Here is a 22,139-nt window from a genome sequence, read left to right on the forward strand (position 1 = left end):
TAGGAATGCATATGTTCTTTGATCACTATAAAGATGTTCAATATCCTCTCAGAATCAGGAAAACACAGTATAGGAAAAGAACCCAAATTGTTTAAGACTGCCTTTTGTTTCCAATATTTTATTTTTAAAAAGTTAAAATCTTTGTGAAAATTATAAGGACAGTATGATGTACAGCCTTATACTCCTCACTTTGACTCATTGGTTTGGCCACATTTACTTTATGTGGTTTTCTCTCTCTCTCCATATACACATTGACCATTGACCAAAAAAACAATCACAGCATTCTTCTGCATAACCATAATACAATTATATACTGAAAATATTTATTACTTATATACAATATTTAAATATATATAGTCCATATTCAAATTTCCCCAATTGCATCAATAATATATTTTCTTTTTTTTTTTTTTTAAAGATTTTATTTATTTGCCAGAGAGCACGCGAGAGAGCACAAGCAGGGGGGAGTGGCAGAGGGAAAGGGAGAGAGAGAAGCAGACTCCCCGCCGAGCAGGGAGCCCAACGTGGGGCTCGATGCCAGGACTCTGAGATCATGACCCAAGCCGAAGGCAGACGCTTAACAACTGAACCACCCAGGCGCCCCAGTAATATATTTTCTAACTGCTCCCCCTTTAGAATCAAATCATACATGTCAAGAATTTCAAGCATGTCAAGCATATCAAGAATGCCTTTTATTTTTATTTTTTTTAATTTTATTTATTTATTTGACAGAGAGAGACACAGCGAGAGAGGGAACACAAGCAGGGGGAGTGGGAGAGGGAAAAGCAGGCTTCCCGCTGAGCAGGGAGCCTGATGCGGGGCTCAGTATGACCTGAGTTGAAGGCAGACGCTTAACGACTGAGCCACCCAGGAGCCCCAAGAATGCCTTTTAAAGAAATTCATACATATTTAATATCACATTTTAAAGAACATTTAGGTTCTTCCTAAGTATTAAAGACCAAAAAAATCACAGAATTATAGAGCAGGGAAGGACCTTAAATATCATCTAATCCACCTCTTGCATATATTATTAGGAGAAAATTGAGAAATCAGAGAGTTGATTTGCTCCTGCAACTCAGTGTGGTCTTCCGTCTTGCTAAATTATGAACACACCTAAAATTGGCAGTAGAATATAGAGTTAAGAGCACAGATTCTGGGATCAGAATGTTTGGATCAGAAGTCAGCACTTGACTAGTTATATGACCTAGGTCAAGTTTACCTTGCTGAGCTTCAATTTCCAATTTGTAAAATGGGTTAATAGTATCTACACCATAGGCTTGTTATGAGGATTAATTGACTTAATATTTAAAGTTCTTGTACACTTTACATGTTATACAAATGTTAGTTGTCCTCCCACTATAATGTAAACTCCCCGAAGGCAGGGATTTTTATGTTATATCACTGAATCTTAGTATAGTGCTTGGTACAGAGCACACGTTCAATAAGTATGTGCTGAATGAATGAACAAAACCTTATCTAACATGGAAAAAATATTAAAACTTATCAGAATCATCCCTTCTTCACTAAAAAGCTGATTGAAGCATAACATCTAAATAGGATTACATTTTTACTGGACTCTTTTCTCCTTTATAAGAAGCTAAAGGAGAGGTCACAAACTTTAAGACTTCTCAGTGTGCAAATCCACTACCCAGTGGGAAAATAGGATTTAAAGCTTTAGTCTATATATCCCTAAATAAGAAAGAAAGCCCAAAAGTACTCAGAAAATATTGTAACATTAAAAGGGATTTGTTTCTTGTTTCAAACTGTCGAACAAATACATATAAACTCCCTGGGTACCTGAAAATCAATGTTAGGAAACATGCCAAATTACAATTAAATTTAATGCTACCGAACGTAACATGAGAAAATTTGCATATCTTTTAATTTTTTTTAATTTTTTAAAGATTTTTTTAAGTAATTTCTACACCCAAAGTGGGGCTCGAACTCACAACCCCTCACTCTTATCGACTGAGCCAACCAGGCACCCCACTCATATCTTTTTAGAGAATCTGCACATTTATTACAATTAAAAGCAGGAGCACCTGCATGGGGCACAGCTGGTTAAGGGTCCAACTCTTGGTTTCAGCTCAGGTTGTGATCTCAGGATTGCAAGAACAAGCCCCAAGTTGGGCTCTGTCCTCTCTACTTGAGGTTCTTTCTCCCTCTCCCTTTGCCCCTCCCACTTGTGCTCTCTCTCTCTCAAAAGCAAGTAAATCTTAAAAAAATAATAAAAAATAAAAAATTAAAATAAAAGCAGAATAATCTAAATTTCTATGCTTTTAAATTAAAATAGGAACTTAGAAATAGGGGCACCTGGGTGGCTCAGTCGTTAAGCGTCTGCCTTTGGCTCAGGTCATGATCCCAGAGTTCTGGGATCGAGCCCCGCATCGGACTCCCTGCTCCACGGGAAGCCTGCTTCTCCCTCTCCCACTCCCCCTGCTTGTGTTCCCTCTCTGGCTGTGTCTCTCTGTCAAATAAATAAATAAAATCTTTAAAAAAAAAAAAAAAAGAAACTTAGAAATAAAACAAACTTTTTAACTGTTGCTTGTCACTGAATGTTATGGAGTATTTTGACCCTAATAAAGATCAAACTGGATAATGTCAAGAGTAAAGTGTGGTGATATACTGGAATTTTAATCTATTAATTATAATGTGAAAAAAGTAGTGGAATATCCTTTATCACATTTTTGTACTGTTAGGATATGAATTGGCTACCATTTTTGGGAACAGAAAATCAGATGATTATTAACTTCAAATAAAAACCATTTATTGTAACTTTTACAAGATAGTGACAAAATAAGATTCCTGAATTTAAAAATAATTATCTGATAATTCAAAATAATAAGTAAATGTGTTTTTAAAAATAAAGAAATCAAGTTCCTTGGAAGAGCAGCATGATACCTGGCATGGTTTTCCAAGACACGGAGTGGAGAGGAAGCAAAGCGAAGATCCCACATCTGGACCACTGGTAATCTATCATCCTCAGAGGCAAGGACCATCTGAGTCGCAACATCAGGATGCCACGCCAACCCAGAGCAATGCATCTGCAGATAGTTAAGGCTCACAATGTATCAATCCTATTACTTTATGAAGAGCCAAAATGAGCTTGAGGAACATGCCTTTGTTGAAACAAATAGTAGAAAACATCAGTTCAGGCTTAGTTTATTAAAAAAAAAAACAACAAAAAACAAAACCTAAAACCATTAAATTTTGAATCCTGACAGCTATCTCCAGAGCCTGCATTTGGAGTCTTCAGGATATGATGTCTCTTTAAAACTATTAAATTTTATTAAACAGCCTTAAACAGTACTCTTAAAAGTAAAAAGTTTAAATGTTTTCAGTTCATCTCAGGGTCTTAGGATTGCTCCCATGTTGGGCTCCACACACAGTGGACAGTCTGCTTCTCTTGTCTCTCTCCCTCTGCCCCTCCCCCATGGAGCTTGCTCGCTCTCTCTCTCACAAATAATCATTTTTTAAAAAAGATTATAACAAAAAAAAAAATCCACACCTTTCCTCTATTTTGTCAAAAAAATCAAGACAAAATGTCTAAAGCAACAGCTACCATTTAAATTTTCACATGGAATAAATTAACAGTATTACCGAGAATTACCTGGACATTCAGATCCTATTAAATGTTCTAGAAGATAATGGAAATGTTTATTGTATGCTTTATTCAATTAAAACTTGTCTTAAAATTCCTAATTCATTGAAAAACAATATCCTGAAGAAATATTTTTTAAATAGTTTTTTTGTGGTTATTGTTTAATTATATATGTATTCTCTGATTTAGGCAAACTTGTTTTTAAAAATGTCAAACTAAACAATGTAATTAAAAACTAACAAAATGAGGCCCTTAATTATGTCTAAAATATTTTATAGCACATTATGACATAGTATTAAGGAATCTGTAAGGTCAAAAATTTAATGTGTTATACAACTACATCTACTAGGCAAACGGGAGAATATTAGCTCACTTTAGCAGTACCTAATCAGAAGAGATGAAGCCAGGAGTATGGAAACTACAAGTTCACAGTCATACAATTATTAGCTGGAAAAATGTGTACATTCTAGAGAAAGCTAAAGATAAAAAGTTGCTATAATGCTTTGAAACAGCTAGTAAAGTAAAAACAACCAGTATATCATGGAATAAGGTATTTAATTAACAATCTCTCTCTTCATCATTAACAATATCCAACATGGTTTATTAGAAATTTTATTATCTTCCCCAAGGAAAAACCTCATTCCAACATGATTGGTCCATGAAAAGACAGGATTTGACTTTACAAAAATTTGACTTGTTGTCAACACTGACAAACAATATAGAAATACGTATAGCAGAAACATAGCATGTTTCTGTATATGACAAATCAATCATATACTTACCCTGTTACTATGGTCACTAACTTTGATGATAGGTTCATTTTTTCTAAGATCCCATACAGTGGCCCGGCCACTGGGACTGGCTGATGCCAAAATATGCTGAACTTGTCTGTTCCATGCAATGCAGCTGATATCTTCTGGGGGCTAAAAGGAAGAAACTACTAAAAACCATTTCTCAGTTATGATCAAATTTAAGTACAAAATCTGATCCTTCTTTTTAAAAAATGAATTAATTAAAATCTGATCTATTCATTCCATAAATTTTTTTATATTTGTAAGTTCTCAATAAATATAATACGATTTAGAGCTCAGGTATATGCCAATTCAAGTATTTTACCTTGTTTAATATTGTCTCATTCACCAGGCATTTATTAAGCTCTTGCTACAAATCAAGCACTTTTTCTTAATTTGCAACTGTCACAAGGTAGATAATGAACTACAAAGTAGACATTGATAAGTATGATGGACAACTAGGCAGAGCAAAACTTACAGCCTAGGGGCGCCTGGGTGGCTCAGTGGGTTAAGCGTCCAACTCTTGGGATTTCAGCTCAGGTCATGATCTCAGGGTTCTGAGACTGAGCCCCACGTCAGGCTCCACACTCAGCGGGGAGTCTGCTTGGGATTCTCTCTTTCCCTTGCCCTCTGCCCTTCAACCCCATGTGCTCTCTCTCTCTCAAATAAATAAATAAAATCCTTAAAAAATAAATAAATAAAAATAAATGGTAGATCATATGCTGTCATTATACTACCTCTAAGATGGCCAGAATGTTGGGGCCCATTATAATGGCTACTCAATTTGAGTAGTCTATATAACATAAACTTCAAGGAGGCAAGTGGAAGACTGTTCTTTCTTAACTTACAGAAATAAATAGGAAAGGGGTTGAGTTGTTTTTTTAAAAGTTAAGTTTCCTTTCTAGTCTATGATTTTTATTCTAAGGTGAGATATCGTCAAAATACTATACAACACAAAATATTATACTATATAAAATACTGTATCTAAAAAAACTATCAGACTTGTCTATTTTATTCATTACTATATGTCTAGTACATCAAACAGTATCTCGTGGTAGGCACTGAATAAATATTTGCTGTTGAAGGACTCATTGATACTTTGAAAAACACATTTACTAATACTTTGCTATACTGAAGGAAAATCAGTAACATCTAAACACTGATTTTAAACAAATATATTTTGTGTGAAAAAAATGAAATAAATAAATAAGTGTTGAAGAACCAGTTTTGGTTCTTTTGTTTACATCAAATTCAATGCAATACCTGTGTTTTGGCTCCTGGTGTCATTGGAGTTGCAAAATTGTTGAGATCCCAAATGTAGATTTCAGATTCATTAGCACCAGAGGCTACCAGATTAGTCTGCAATAAGAAATAATTAATAATGAAATAGCATTTATGAATAATTAAGAGAACTCTGAGTAACTGTTCAGAGATAGACAGCTCTATCAGTTTTAGGGTATACAACTTTTCTATTTAATTAAAAAAACAAAACTCATGAATTCCTAAATGCTATGGATAATAATCTGAAACTGCAATAGTTTTTCAGAGAAGCATGTTATAAAATTCTATTTCACTAAAAAGACAGTAGGTCTACTGGCATTATAATACAAGAGATTAAAAAATAATTATATGGATAAATTCTTAATCATGCAACCATGTGGGGATTATCATTTGTGCAGGAAGGGGATCTGATTGTGAGAGAGAGACAAAAATAGGCAAAACCAATTATTGCTTTCAGATAAATAACTGAATCTTAAAATAATGGCATCTATCTCCGGATACTTCAAAGCCAGCTTCTGGAAAACCTCTTGTCTTAAATCCTCATGTCTTTCTAGTTCATTTACACTCAATCTTGTTCTGGGTGGCAGTATTTCTAGGTTCTCCCTGTTGCATACCTTTAGGGTCAAAAAGACCCTAAAACTGTGATAGGAAGTAGAGGAAGATAATGGGTTTCATATATTGGCTTTCATCCTTTATTATTCACTCTCATAAATTCTTCTCTGATCAAGTGACATATAACTATGAAAACAGAGGAATTCTATGGTTGTAGTCACCTATAACACAAGACACTAACCAAGAAGCAGCTGCTGTTTAAACTAATTAACAAAGGAACTAACTATCTAATCTAAAGAGTAGGCACCATAAACTATGGAAAAGAAGTTCAGGTTGTATTTCTATACCCTAAGTATTTATTTATAATATAAGAAAAGTAACTATTTTAAACTTTGAGATAATATTCATGTTTTGGTTCTTATGCTCTAATATCCTATTAACTCAAGATCTTTGCTAACCTATACATTTATATAATTAATATTCAGTAATGTTTATGATGGCAAAAGTAGACTGCCTGACCCTTCGTTGCCTGATCCCCTCCATGGAGTTATTATCATTTACCTTGATCCCAACTCTGAACCCTCCATTCTTCAAAAAAATACACTCACTCATCAACCTGCACAGGCACACATTTTTAGCTTTTAATTCCAAGAGTGAGGCATAGCAGATTCATATGCTTATTTCAAATAAGCAGTATGTATCTCAAGAATTATGAATAAACGTCAAAAGTCTAACCTGGAAAATATTCACATCCAAGGCTCTTACTGGGCCGGTATGCTTGTCATTTTGGGCAATCACAACTTCCTTGTCTCCAGCTATAATTTTAGAAGGATCATAAAGAATAATATTTCCATTTTCACCACCTGCAATCAGAACTCCAGAGACATTCCCTTTGGAATCCATCTTATGAGGCCCCCAAATCAACTTGTGGTACCTTTAAGAGAAAATGAGTAAATAACTGATTTAAGTCAAATAGTTATAGAAAAGCATTTGAAATTATATATTCAATTCCATATGTTTTCATAAATAAAAACATTGCTTCTCCTCTATTCCTGGTAACCGTGCATGACTTGGTGAAACAGCATTTTAGTTTTTATTTATATTCCTATGTGCATATTTGATTTTATAATCCTGAAGAGTAAAAGCTTTCTGGTAGAGGTAATATAATGTCAAAAAGTATACTTGATTTATGTGTCAAAAGATATGGACTTAAGAATGGTTTTACCATTTAGAAACTGTGAGACCCTGGACAAGTTACTGAATCTTCCTAAGCTGCTTTTGGTTCATCTGTAAAACAGCTCTAATCAACCACTTCCCTTGATATTATTTGACTATAGAAGTACTCACTGACAAGAGGTCTGTTAAGCAATAGAGGTGTTAAAGGAGGTATATAACATTTTCTAAGAAAAGTAATGTATTCCAACAGTGGAAAAGTGACATCAAAATTATGTTTATTATGATAAGTACCCCCACTGGTGGAGAATAAAGATTCGAAATATGAAGGTGGCATGGAAGTATACAATGACACAAATGGTGGTGAGTAGGAAAACTGACAGACAAAAGGTATTTGAGGTTCCCACCACAGTGGGAGAGCTCTGAAAACTATGAGAGGTCCCATGAGACTCCATGATTTGAGCTATGTGCTGTTTGCTAGAGTACAATCTCTTCACCAAAATCTGCCAAGCTACTGAGACAATAAAGCATATTTTACTACTCAAATGAAAGTGTCTTTTTTCTGCATTATGATACGATGGTAAGTACTTGGAAAGATGACCCAAATACCTACTGTATCAGAAATCATGTCAACAAAAATCTTTGTGAAATATATTTCTAAATATAGATAAGTACAATGAAAAAAATAACCTACCGTTCAGAGATAATCACTTCTAACACCTTAATATTCATCCAACTACTCCTTTTTTAAGCCATACCTATCCTTTTTTTGTAAACAGTTGAGAAAAGGGAGATAAAAGACAGTGTGTCTACTATATCATGAGGAAAAAAACTACTAGAAAATTGAGGCTCTCCTTCCTATCCTACACATGTCAGTTGGCAATAAAAAAGTCAATAGAACATACAGACCCTTCTTTTACTTCCATAGAAATTCACTCATATACTTTTTCACAAAATATTTCATGTCATTGATGGCATTTCTTGCAGTTTCTAATAACAACATATTTATAGACAAACTAGGCATCAACCACAACATAATAACTACAACCATAAGTAATGTGAATTTAAGATTCATCAATCTCATACCTATGAGAAGAAGAGAAGGTGGCACAAGATTTCATATCCAAGGATGGATCAGAAAGATCTAATTCAAATATCTCAAGGGAAGCACTGGTACTAAATGTTGCATCCAATTGTTGAGCAGATGTTCCTACAGAAAATACATTTATGGTAACTACAATGCAAAAATAAAAGACTCAGAGAAAACCACACAAAACAGAAATTAAATGCATGTTTTCCAATGATCTCACTCACGAATGCTCCATTAGTGACTAACATCTCAGGATGCATGCCATTGAACAGATGCTTAAATTACTAGAGCAATGAGATTCTGATACAAGGCTCGGAGATGATGTTTGTAAGAGCAGATGGTGCAGATAACTTTTTAAACCTGTAGATATTTTAAAAGCTCTCTGTAAAAACAGTCTCTTGATTTACTATACCTGCTTATAGTCATAAATGATGTAACTCTCTTTTTATATAAAAATGCTAGCATCAAAATTGTTCTTCATTCAAACTGATATTTATTAACTTTTTTTTACATGTTATCTCTTGTGCTTAATAGTGGAGGAATAAAGATGAAACATAATTCTTATGAAGTGAGGAAGACACTATAAATGTAATATGATTTTTTTAAGGATTTTATTTATTTGAGAGAGAAAGAGTGTGTGTGTGCGCGTGCGCACATGAGTGAGGGAGGGGCAGAGAGAGAGAGAGGGAAAAGCAGACTCCCTGCTGAGCAGGGAACCCGATGTGGGGCTCAATCCCAGGACCCTGGGATCATGACCCGAGCCAAAGGCAGGCACTTGACTGATTGAGCTACCCAGGCGCCCCTATCATGATTAATGCTATGATGAACAAGGTGCTAAAGGGAATGCAGAGGAAGGTCATTAAACTCAGCTGAAAGGGAGGATGGAGTTATCTCGTTAGGGAAGGAGAAGCTTTCTAGAAGAGATGAAGCTCGAAATGAGTTTTAAAGGACAGGTATGAATAAACCAAATGTGGAAAAGAAGAAATTAAGTGACTCATACTATCTTCTCTCTGTTGAACTTACCTGTAGCTAGGTAAATGGGATGATTCTGGGCAGGGCTCCAGGCCTGCATGGCCGTACGGTCTACTTCCTTTAACTTCATCCTGCTAGAGAATATTTTACATAGAAATATATTGAACATGTAACATAGAACACAAACATTTTTTACATAGAAATATACTGAACCAACCACTTCTTCATTAGTCCAAATGCCAATAAATCAAACTGGTTTAGGTATCATTTGGTGGGAACAGTCAATATTAGAAAGAAGAAAAACTTGTTAAATTATTTTGAGACAAATATAGGGCTTTTCTAATTGATTACAAATTATAGTCCTTCAACTGAAAAATCAGTCTGGAAAAAAACTTAAAAAAAAAAACACAATATAGGGTAGTACCTGAGGGATTAATTTTCCTACACAATATACTTCTCAGGTGAGGATGGGTGACAGTGTATCAGAGTAAGAGAAAGCACACAATAAACAAGGTACATCTTCCTGGATCAGGATTACTAAGTGACTAAGAGCAATTTTAAAAATTAATTTTAAACGCTAATTACAGAGAAGAATATAGTAAGCCTACAGATTTTTTTTTTTTTTTTTAAAGATTTTATTTATTTATTTGACAGAGAGAGACACAGTGAAAGAGGGAACACAAGCAGGGGGAGTGGGAGAAGGAGAAGCAGGCTTCCCGCTGAGCAGGGAGCCCGATGTGGGGCTCGATCCCAGGACCCTGGGATCATGACCTGAGCCGAAGGCAGGCGCTTAACAACTGAGCCACCCAGGCGCCCCAAGCCTACAGATTTTAAAGATAAATTTAGCAGAAATTTTAAGAAGCTGGTCACTCTAAGCTACAATTCCACACACCACTAGTTTATATATTCTCTGTTAAAGTTACTCCAGTATAAAAATTCAGCAAGTACTGTGTTGTACCTTTAAAAAAAAACTTTGTTATTGTACATAAATACATTCACATGGCACAGTATTCCACTATAAGATGTACCATAATTTACTTACTTAGTTCACTACTGGTGAACACGTGAGTTGTTTTTAATCTTTTGCTATTTTTACAAACAATGCTGAAATAAATAGCCACATCTACATGTTATTTCATTCGTGGGCCAGGATAGCTATAAATTTCCAGAAGTAAAACTGCTGGGTTAAAGATAAATTCAATTTTAATTCGGACGGTTATTGCCAAGTTGCCCTCCAGGATATCTGTACCTTTTCACACTCCCCTACAGCCTTACTAGAGTAACACTTTTAGATTTTTACCAATGATAGGTGAAAAATGTTTACTCTGAGTAGTTACAATCTGCATTTCTCATGCCATAATGTTGAGCATCTTTTTTTATGGTTATGGGTCATCCATATTTCCTTCTCTGTCACCTTTTCTGTCTATTCTTGTCTATGTTACTTGCCTATTTTTTTATTGAGTTGTCAGACTTTATTTTATTTTGGTTATGGGTTTGTTTGTTTTTTACATTTCACAAGATTTTGATTTTTTAAAAATAGATTTTATTTACCAGAGCAGTTTCAGGTTCACAGAAAAACTGAGTGAAAACTACAGAGTTCTCACACACCTCCCTACCTCCTCCCCGCCCCTCCTCTGCTCACCCCTACCCCAGCCTGTCCCACCATAAACTGTCCAGCACCACAGTGGTACATTTGTTGCAGTCCAACCTATATTGACACATCATTATCAAGCAAAGTGCATGATTTACTTTAGAGTTCACTCTTTGGGTTTTCTATGGGTTTTAACAATCGAATAATGACACATTCACCCACCCAAATCCACCCATCCACAGAGTATCATTCAGAAGTTTTCCTGCCCTAAAAATTCTGTGCTCCACCTCTTTATCCCTCTCCTCCATCCCTCCTCCTCCCTCCTGGCAACCACTGATCTCTTTATTCTCTCTATAGTTTTGCCTTTTCTGGAATGTTATTTAGTTATAATTATATAGTACATAGCCTTTTCAAATTGGCTTCTTTCACTTAGCAATAGGTATTTAAAATTCCTCCCTGTCTTTTTGTGACTTGGTAGCTCGTTTCTTTTTAGCACTGAAAAATATTCCATTGTATGGATGTACCACGCTTTAATAGCCAAATTTACCACTTTTTAAAAAATGGTTCCTGAATTTTGATTAGGTAGAAAGACCTTCTGCATGCCAAGATTATGAAGAAATTCACCCATATTTTTCTTCTATGCAAATTCACTTGTGGCTTTTTCTTTTCATTTAAATTTTGACTCAGGACCTGGAATACGATACTGGTATACAATGTATGTTCATAGTTTTTTCTTTCTTATTACAATGAAATCATTTATTGAAAAGTCTTTTTCCTACAATTTTACGATATCACTTTTACCATGTACTAAGTTCCTATATTTAGGTTTATTTCTGGATTTACTATTTATGTTTATATTCCTTTTTTTAAGATTTTATTTATTCATTTGAGAGAGAATGAGAGAGAGAGAGCACGAGAGGGGGAGGGTCAGAGGGAGAAGCAGACTCCCTGCTGAGCAGGGAGCCCAACACAGGACTCGATCCCAGGACTCCAGGATCATGACCTGAGCCGAAGGCAGTTGCTTAACCAACTGAGTCACCCAGCCGCCCCTATGTTTATATTCCTGTAGGTATTAGGATGTAGGTTAGGATCTACATTCCTGTACATATTTAGGTATATTTCTGGATTTCCATTCCTTATGTCCATTTATTTATTTACATGCTAGACATTCCACTTTTTAAAGTTTATTTATTTAAGCAATCTCTATACCAAATGTGGGGCTTGAACTCACGACCCTGAGATCATTCCAATTTTAGTATATGTGCTGCCGAAGTGAGCACAACCTTGAGATCAGTAGCCAGCCAGGAGCCCCAAGCACTCTACTGTTTTAAATACTTAGGCTTTTTAGGAGTATGATTCCCATAACCCTTATCCATTGCTTCTCTCCCATACTATTTTCCTTGCTATCACTGTTTATTTTATTACATAAACTTTAGAATAGTTTTTGTCTAATTCCAGAAAAAAGAGAATGTTAATATTTTTATTGAATGTGCATCAAATTACTGTATTAATTTATGGAGAAACTGACACAATGTTCAATCTTTCCAATGAGAACATGTTGTCTTTTAAGCCTTTTTTATCTTTCAGTATTATTTTAAATTTTTTGACATTTGGGTTTGTTTATTCCTAAGTATTTTATCTTTGGTTTGTTTGTAAATGTGGCTCACCCCCACCCCACACCCATTACATAGACTGTCTTCCTGGTATTGTTATACAAAGGCTAATAGTATTTGTACTACCATATTAAGCAGCAGTGATAACAGTTTAATTTCTTGTCTTGTTCCTTTCTTTAGTGGGAAAGCCTATTATATCACCATGGGACATGACTTTAGGTTTTGAAATACACATACATATGCACATATATAAATGTATATAATGTAAGGAAATTAGTCATCAATTACTGTTTTATTGAATGCTATTTATACTGGGTTTTGAATTTTGTCAAATGCTTTTCATGAGGTAATCAGATGACCACAGATTCTTCTTCTTAGGTTTATCAATAAAATAGATTATACTAATAGATTTCCTAATATGGACCATCTTTTTCTACCCTGAATAAACTTCTCATGATGTATTATTCTGCTAATGTGCTTCTAGATTCCATTTGTTTAACAGAGTTTTGCTTCTGGAGTTGTAAGACTGCATCTATACTTTTCTTCTTTTATGCAATCTTCATCAGGTTTTGATATCAATATTATACTCGCTTCATAAAAAATGCAGAAGTTTTTTTTTTTTTTTTTAGACTTTATTCATTTAAGAGAGAGCACGAGAGGAGGGGAGAGGCAGAGGGAGAAGCAGACTCCCCCCCACTGAGCAGGGAGCCCGATACGGGGCTTGATGAGCCACCAAGGCGCCCCCCAAATGTAGAAGTTTTCCATCTTTTTCTATGCCCTGAAACAGTTTCAACAGTAGAACTGAAATTATTCGTTCTTCAAAGATTTAGCAGAATTCTCTCATGAAACATCTGGGCCAGATGCTTTTTGGGGAGGAGTTGCTCCTCTGCTAATTTTCTCTATTTCTTCTATTGAAATTGATCTATTTGAATTTTCTTTATTCAAGGTCATTTTTTGTAAATTATATTTTCCTATGATAATCCTTCAATTTTTTTTTACAGATTTTCTCATTTTTTAAGACTTGAACAACCAACACTCAGGAATCTTTAAATTTTTGCTATTTATGATTATTAGTCTTTATTTATTACATATATTTTTGTTTCCCCCTACCCTCCTCTTTAATAATTGATTAGCTTAACTAGCGATTTGTCTATTTTCAAACAGCCAATTAGTTCTGCTTTGTTTTCTAATTCATTAATTCCTTTTACTTTTATTAATTCCTTTCTTCTACCTTCTTTTCATTTACTTAGATCTTTTTCTAACTTTTTGAGTTAACTGCTTAACCCACTCATTTTTATTATTTATTGGTATAAGTATTTAAAGCTTTGAATTTCCTCTGAGCACGGCTTTAGCTAGATTCCATATATTTCTAGTGTTCTCATCACTACGGTCATCTATATATTCTACAATTTTCATTCGTATTCTCCATTGATCCAAGAGTTGTTTAAACTTAATATGCAAGTGCATTGGGATTTTTCTATACTGTTTCTCCTTTCTAAAATGTATTGAAGTTTTCTTTGGGGACTATAGAGAAGTCTCTGTAAATGAGATCTAAAAAGAAGGGGTACACTGTTTTCAAGGTCAAGTTCAATATATATTAATCAAATCTACCCTATTGACTAAATTGTTTGGTCATCTACAGTCTTACTGTTTTTCCATTTAATCTTCCCTGGACCAAGGATACTGAATCAAAAGTCACTTACTACTAATGCATTTATGTCTATTTTTCCTGGTACCTCCTGAAAGTTGCTTTATGAAAGTTACTTTGTATTTAATATAGTTACTTGGTTGACAGATATTCATAATGTTAAATGTTTACTGTCAAATACACATTTTAACTTTGTATTCTTCTTCATCTTAAGTAAGGCTTTGGGCCTGAATTTCATTTTGTCTCATATTAAGACCAATACCCTAGCTTACTTTTTATGTGCCTTTATGTATATGTTTTTGCCCTTGTTTCAACTTCTGAACCACTTTGTTTTCACTGGCTGCCTTAAATACAGCAGAATAAATAAATAAATAAATAAATAAAATCAGATTTTTGCCTGGTGATCCAATTTGAAAATTTTTAAATAGGTTAGCTAATAAGGCCATATAAAATTTACTGATATAAAATTTTCTCCTGATTTGACAGATATGGTTGCTCTTACTTCTATATTACTTTGCTATTTAGTTTGGTTTTATAATTAAAGAAAAACTTTCCCTGTTGTCCCTATTTGTGTATTTGTAATTTTTCTGATAATTAGGATGACTTGTATTTTTCTTCTAATATGTATTTCTGGTTCTATCTTTATAATTTAAAATAATTTCATTGAGTACTATTAATTCTTTATTTCTTTCACAGTAATTACTATAAGCACTAATGAAATTAGTGTACATAATCTTACTGCCCTTCTTGTATTACACAGTTATAGTCAATAGTATTATCTTTCTCAGTGTTTACCTTTGTACTGTTGAATATGTTTATACTTCTACCAACTGATTTGTCAGCTTTAAAGGACGTCCTTTGACTCCCAGCCATTACAGATGAAGCAATCCATAAACTTATTTTACCTCCAATTTTTTCCTACTTCCCACTTCTCTTAATTTTCTAAAGTTTTACAACCAATTCCTACATTATCAGATATTTAACATACACATTTTATTCTTTCTTCCTTATTCCCACTTTCATTTTAGTCTCAGGTCTATAGTTAAATATATTTAATGCTCTCCAAAAGTACTTTTTGCCAGCTTTCTTACTCATCTCTAGAGATGAAGTTCATGCTCCAATAGTTTCCTTAAGAGGGCCTTAGACTAACAATACACCCTATGCCTTACACGTTCAAATTGTTTATACTTGAAGAGCATTTTACAGATAATAAAAATGAAGGCACAGAAAGATTAAATAATTTGTATGTGCTGGCAAGGGGTAGAGCCAAGATTTGAACTCTGAAGTTTACTTCCAGAGTCCACACTCTTACTTGTTACCCCAACAAATTCAGGTATTCAATTTTAATCATAGAAGACATACCACCATTTAGAAGAAATAATGACAAAGCAACTAGGATGCATGAGGACATTTCTTAATGGGGGTGCCTGGGTGGTTGAGTTAGCTAATAGTCTGCTTTTGGCTCAGGTTGTGATCCCAGGGCCCTGGGATGGAGCCTTGCCCACAGAGAGTCTGCTTCTCCCTCTCCCTCTGCCCCTCCTCCTGCTCTATCTCTCAAATAAATAAATAAAATCTTTAAAAAAAAGAGAGAGAGAAGAAGCAGCATATTTTAGAAACTGCTAGGTTAGGCAAAAGTGGATTAAGGAGGTTGAATCATGTCGTTAAAAGCAGCAGGGCCTCTGGAGTCAATGCTCGATCTGAATATTGGCTCTGCTACTTATGATACCTTGAACACACTGTTTAACCTCCAAGAGCCCCATCTGTAAAATGAGGATAAGACTGACTACCTCATGGGATGTTGTGAAGTTTTAATGAAATAACGTATTTTACATAGGGCCAAACACAATGCCTAGCACATAGGTAAGTATGGGTTTTAATAAGCTAACTACTTTTTAAAATTATCATAATCATGAGATTAATCAAGAAAACTACACATCTAGTTTCCTAGGACTATTCTGAAAAAAGGAAAAATCTCAATTTTCTAAGAAGTGAAAAAGAAGCCTATTTTCTATAAATGAAATGCTGTCTTCCTCTCAGCCAATTGTTTTTAATAGTAAGTTCAAGTCCCAGCTCCTTCGTGCGAAGTACCCTAATGATCCAATCCACAATGATATAATCTCTTAACCTCTCTTAACTGTACCACTTTAAGCATTTTATAATAAAGTGTCTTATTCTATCTTAACAAAACTTTGTAACATTCTATTAGCACATACTGTTACATATTTTTCCATTGCCTTTTTAACTAAATGTTTTATATGTCATCTTATCTCATTAACTAGACAAATAATGTCTTTTTTCAATCAAATATTACAACTTTTACCCTTTTTGGAATCAAAATTGCTTAATACAGGGTGAGTACATAAAAAATTTTGCTTTGTTTGATTTTGAATGTTTATATTTAGGGAAATACAAAAAGATTGATAAGCTAGAAAGATTACTTTCAGGTAAAACATTTCATTTTTAAATTCTTAAGTGTTTAAAGGAAAAAATAACTTTAATAACTTTAACTTTTCTTACTTAAAAAATAGGAGAAGGTATCGTTAGAGGAAAAAGAGGTTTTAGAAGATGCTTTAGAATAATTTCTAAAAGTGAAAACAAAACAGCTATATATATTTAAAAAACCCAACTGAATAAAACTACAGTACGTCTAAGAGCAAAGGTACAACAAGGGTTACCTAATTCATGAACACTTAGTTAATGTGTAACATTTACTGAAAGAGAAAGAAACAAATTCACAACTACATAAAAGAGTTAAGTGGGAATTCAAACATTTATAAACGTCTATTTCTTGTCAGTAGTACTCAATGTTCCACTAGATGTAGTTGCACTTATTAACTTGTACTGAACACAAGGTTTCAATAGTTTTTTTTTTTTAAAAATCACTACAACAATGGCCTGGAACTACCTTATGTGGTCTGAATCTAATTAAAGAAGAGTACCATAATCTTATCCATTGCAATCATTCTCAAAACACTAAGAATACTATGGAAATAACTGCCTGCATATTTCCTTCTCTTAGAAATGATCATTTAGTTGTAACTAATTTTCTTGAAAATCTGAAGAATGCTTAGATTAAACCATGTGTACTTCCCAAGTGAGACATGCTTTAAAAGCTTTGTGCAATTTTTTTTCAATATCATATGTGATTAGAATTCACACTATGCGGACTTATTTCATTCAAGACTATTTTACACAGAACAAAATCATTCTGATAATACAAAAAGAAAATTGTGAGGACAGTGGCTTATTCACATATGTCATCTACAAGACAATATTGATGGCACAGCAATTTAGGATAGGGTATCTGGAGCCATACCCTCAGTTTAAATTCCAGCCCCACCTTATCCTAGCTCTCACATGCTCTATGTGTGTCTTGGCTACCCACTTGGTAAAATAAGTATAATGGAAGTATATATAAGAAGGGCTGCTGTGAGGAGCGCTTGGGTGGCTCAGTCGGTTGAGTGTCCACTTTTGGCTCAGGTCATGATCCCAGGGTCTTGGGATCAAGTCCCAAGTCGGGCTCCAGGCTCAGTGGTGAGCCTACTTCTTCCTCCCCCTGTGTGTGCTCATGCTCTATCACTCTCTCTCCAGCTCTCATTCTCTCTCAAATAAATAAATAAAATCTTAAGAAAAAAAAAAAAGAAGGGTTCTGAGAATTAAATGAGGCATTACACAGAGAGCTTAGAACAGTGCCTGGCACACAGTAAATACATGCTTGTAAATGTCAGCTATTGCAAAAGTCACAACTTAAAATGTTTATCCCAATGAATCTTCAAGAATACATCTACTGAAGGGACACCTGGGTGGCTAGTCAGTTGAGCGTCTGACTCTTGGTTTTGGCTCAGGTCTTAATCTCTTGAGATGAGGCCCTGAATCAGGCTCCATGCTGAGCGGGAGTCTCCTTGGGATTCTCTCTCTCTCTCTGCCCCTCTCCCGCTGCGCGCGCGTGCGCACTCTCTATCTCTCCTTAATAAATAAATAAATTTTTTAAAAAAGAATACATCTATTGAATAAAATTTATGTTCCAGGCTATAACTCATTTTTTCATCCAAGTTTCTCCCCACAACATGCATGTAGTTAAATGCATGCATTTAAGTGGAAGCTTTTTTGTCTTTCTGCTCATTTTCTAATTGCTAATTCTATAAAGCAGTACTAAAACCCAACAGTACTACTGTCTAAAAAATACCAAACTTACACTGCTACATATAGAGATGACTCATATGTCAGAAAGTAAAAAGTGGAAGCGTTAATAGGATTGGAAACTCTTACTCTCAAACAATCTCTAGCTGGCACTGTGTTTGGTAAAAATCCATCTTGTGTGGGCAAATATCTTATTATGGATGGGCACATTTGTTCTAGAGGATTTATTTAGTGTTATCAATGTTCTAGGCTCATCTCATTCAACCAAAACCAAATCAAAGAACTAATTGTGTGCTGAACTAAATGCTGTCATACTTATCTAGAATCTAATAAATAAAACTTTTTGAGCTGAAATTAACCTAAGAATGACATTTCCTAAAACACTGTAAAAATCAATTTTATAATATCACCTGACAAGAATTTTTAACTTAGGATCTGTAAACCTCATGAAATGATATAGAAAATTCTGTGTGTGTGTGTGTGTGTGTGTGTGTGTGTGCATTTTTCTAGGAAGGTGATCCAATGCTTTCATCAGATCCTGAAAAGGGAGTGGAATTCCAGTTAAGAATCACTGCTCTTTACAGTTACAAATTTCTTTTTCTCCTTATGTTATTAGTTTCAAAAAGAACCTGCTTATATAAAATTAAGCAGTATAATTCTAAATCCATTCCAATCTCACATTTCCCAAATAACTTCGGATATGTGTAACAAATTCACAACTACAAAAACACTTCAAGTTATTCAAAAGTTCTTAGAACCTACAAACCTTTCCCAGAGCTGTTTAAGAGACAGTAAGAAACAAAGAGCACAGAAGAACCACTAAAAAACGGTGAGTGAACTTTAGCCAACCCCAGTACAGTCAGTATGTACAGAAAACATGGGCCGGTATGATGGAAGAGCGAGGCTCTAATTATCGATTGAATACAGTTACAAGTGGCTACAAAGACAGTCAAATTTCAGTATTCTATAGTTAGAAAAGACAGTTTTGGAGAAAGGATTTATCACAGACCATCACTGCAACTTCAGAAAGACCTACATAAAATTAGTTGCTTCAGCTCACAAAGAAGTTCATAATGCCCACAAGCCCATGCAATAGTTTGATTCGTTTTACAACTACCCTGTTATTTAATCTCTCATTAGAATAACTTATTAGCAAAAACATACAACTTAATGAGATTTCCTTCGAGGTACAGGCTGAGATTGGCGACTACCCTTGAAATAATCCAATCCCGTTTCAATGACACTAACCTTCAGTTAAAAACCTATGAACCTTTAAACCTGGCAACAGTTCAAAATCAAACAAAAAGTCATCACCAAACTAAAGTCAACCAAAGTGATCCTGAGGTCTGCTTCCTTCCCTCGCCCTTCGGGCCCGCACCTCTTTGTGCCCAAGGGTGTGAGGGTCTTCTAATCTCAGACCCCAGTTACCGGCCCTGGAACGACACCCTGTCGCAAGCCTCAGGGGAGCTCCTGCTCAGCAGTGGAAACGTTGGCGGATGTGGATCGACGCGATTCCCGAAGCAGCCGTGACGCCAGGCGTTGGCCCGACGGGCCCGAAACGAAGACCAGGGGCGCGCCGCCACCACAGACCGGGCCGCAGGCTGACGGGGACCGGCGGAGACAGATGCCGCGGTCCCAGCTTTCGCCTATGCTCTACCTCAAGGCCCGAAGGCCGGCGAAGAAGACGGGGGGTGGTGGGGGAGAGGCAGACACACCTGGCGGGGACCCTCAGCGACCGGTTCCTGTGTTAGCGCGACGCCCGTCGGACGCTCCCAGCATTCGCCGCCGCCCCTCCTCCAGCCCCAGGGCCACCTCCACGCTCCGCTCCAACGTGGCAGCCGCAGCCCCTCCCAGCCGGCTGGCCGACGCTTCCGGGAGCGACGCCTCGCCCGGCCCATTCCGGCGCGCTGCCCGTCACGGCACTTCCGGGAGCGATGGCAGGTGGAGTCCCGGGCGCTGGGCCCGCGGTGAGGCCGGCGGGGACCTGCGCGCCTGTGGGGCTGGCGACCCGTTCTGAAGGGCGGCGTGCAGGGCGAGGGTGCGATGACTCGGGCGCTCGAAAAAGAAAAGTCCTGCTGGGTATAACTGTCTGCTCGAAGAACGGCCGAGGCCCGCAGGAACGCCACGTAGCGTTAGTCCTGAGGCGTGGGCAACACCGCCAACACCGGACAAATCACGTGAAAACGGGCTGTAGGGCCCTAATTGCAGGAACTAATTTGTGATTGGGTTTTTTAAATTGCACAGTTGGTTCAGGGTATTGCGTTTTGAGAACTTCTTTAAAAACCAAATGGTCTGGGGGCACCTGGGTGGCTCAGTTGGTTAAGCGACTTCCTTCAGCTCAGGTCATGATCCTGGAGTCCCGGGATCGAGTCCCGCGTCGGGCTCCCCTGCTCAGCGGGGAGTCTGCTTCTCCCTCTCCCGCTCCCCCCTCCTTGTGCTCTAGCTCATTCTCTCTCTCAAATAAATAAAATCTTAAAAAAAAAAAAACCACCAAATGGTCTGGTCAGAGTCTGTTGTGGGGACGCCTGGGAGACTCAGTGGGTTAAGCCCGTCTGCCTTTGGTTCAGGTCATGATCCCTGGGATCGAGCCCTATATTGGGCTCCAAGCTCAGCGGGGTCTGCTTCTTCCTCTGCTTGTGCTCTCTTAAATGAATAAATAAAACTAAAAAAAATGAAGTCTGTTATGGACATATTTACTTTGTTACTCCAAAGGGGAATAGTGGAGTCAAGTAGTCCAGTTACCATCGTATGGTACTACTTGAGATCTACTAAGGTTTGCCCTTGGTCACTGGAACTTTACTAGCTCCGCCAGACCCATCCTGGCATCTAGTTAATATATTGCCTGGATATCGTTTTTAGTTTAGGAGTTGTTCTGCAGCATAGAAAGTAAAACCAGAGGAAAAGCACCTAGTATTACTAATGATCAGATCCTGGACCAAACCCAGATCTCCTACTAGAGCAGTTCTCTTTCCATTACACTGATCAACATTATCTCCTCAGGCCTTCTCTAAAGCGCCTTCACTTCTAAGTACTAGAGAGTAGGATTTTTGCACTTTTGAACACCCTTTTAATTTGGAAAGCCGAGTTTATTTTTCTAGGACAGAAATAGATTAAACGGATTTCTTAGGTTACAGTAGCTAACTTCTAGTGTTCTAAAAAGCCATTTCTACCTACAGCTTTTACCTAAAGGTGCCAATAAAAAATCCGACTTAAAAGTGGGCCTATCATTTGAGTCAAGAGGAAACATCCAAGTCCTTACTACCCCAGACCTCCTACTACCTGGAAATGTACAGTGGTATGGAGAAAGTGTTCATTCGAACAACTTCACCAAAACTCAATGATTCAAGCAGTGGTTACATTCTTTGGTATCATTTAATGTACATGTTCCTATTGCATTAAGTCAAACTACAAAGCTCCCTGCTCCTCACCCGCTTTTGTAGGCCGTGAGGTAAAAAAGGTATTTCATGAAGTAAGTCTCATGACTGGAACATAGCCACTTTCAGTGGTTTATGTATTGTCAATGGCGGTTTTTGTGCTACTTGGGCAAAGTTGAGTAGTTGCTACAGAGACCATAATAGTCTGCAAAGCCTCAAGTATTTACTGTATGGCCCTTTACAAGTTTGCCAATCCCTACTCTTTTAGAGAGGATTTTACCTACAGATGGATTAATACTCAAAATCAAAGTAT

General features: G+C 36.4%; 1 protein-coding gene across 14 annotated transcripts in view; it reads right to left on the minus strand.

Moving 5' to 3' along the window:
- SEC31A (SEC31 homolog A, COPII coat complex component) overlaps positions 1 to 22,139 on the minus strand; it is an 85,643-nt gene that overhangs the window by 54,018 nt on the left and 9,486 nt on the right. For 9 of the 14 annotated variants that reach the window (XM_032400661.1, XM_032400660.1, XM_032400663.1 and 6 more), the window contains 6 exons: positions 9,512 to 9,594; positions 8,485 to 8,608; positions 6,961 to 7,159; positions 5,656 to 5,751; positions 4,384 to 4,524; positions 2,902 to 3,044 (listed from right to left, as the gene is read on the minus strand). In XM_032400661.1, the coding sequence (XP_032256552.1) occupies positions 2,902 to 3,044; positions 4,384 to 4,524; positions 5,656 to 5,751; positions 6,961 to 7,159; positions 8,485 to 8,608; positions 9,512 to 9,590 (782 nt within the window). In that variant the 5' untranslated portion in view covers positions 9,591 to 9,594. The other 5 variants (XM_032400665.1, XM_032400664.1, XM_032400667.1 and 2 more) reach the window with 5 other exon arrangements.

Source organism: Phoca vitulina, unplaced genomic scaffold (assembly GCF_004348235.1).
Source record: "Phoca vitulina isolate PV1807 unplaced genomic scaffold, GSC_HSeal_1.0 scaffold3, whole genome shotgun sequence".
In the NCBI taxonomy this organism is placed as follows: domain Eukaryota; kingdom Metazoa; phylum Chordata; class Mammalia; order Carnivora; family Phocidae; genus Phoca; species Phoca vitulina.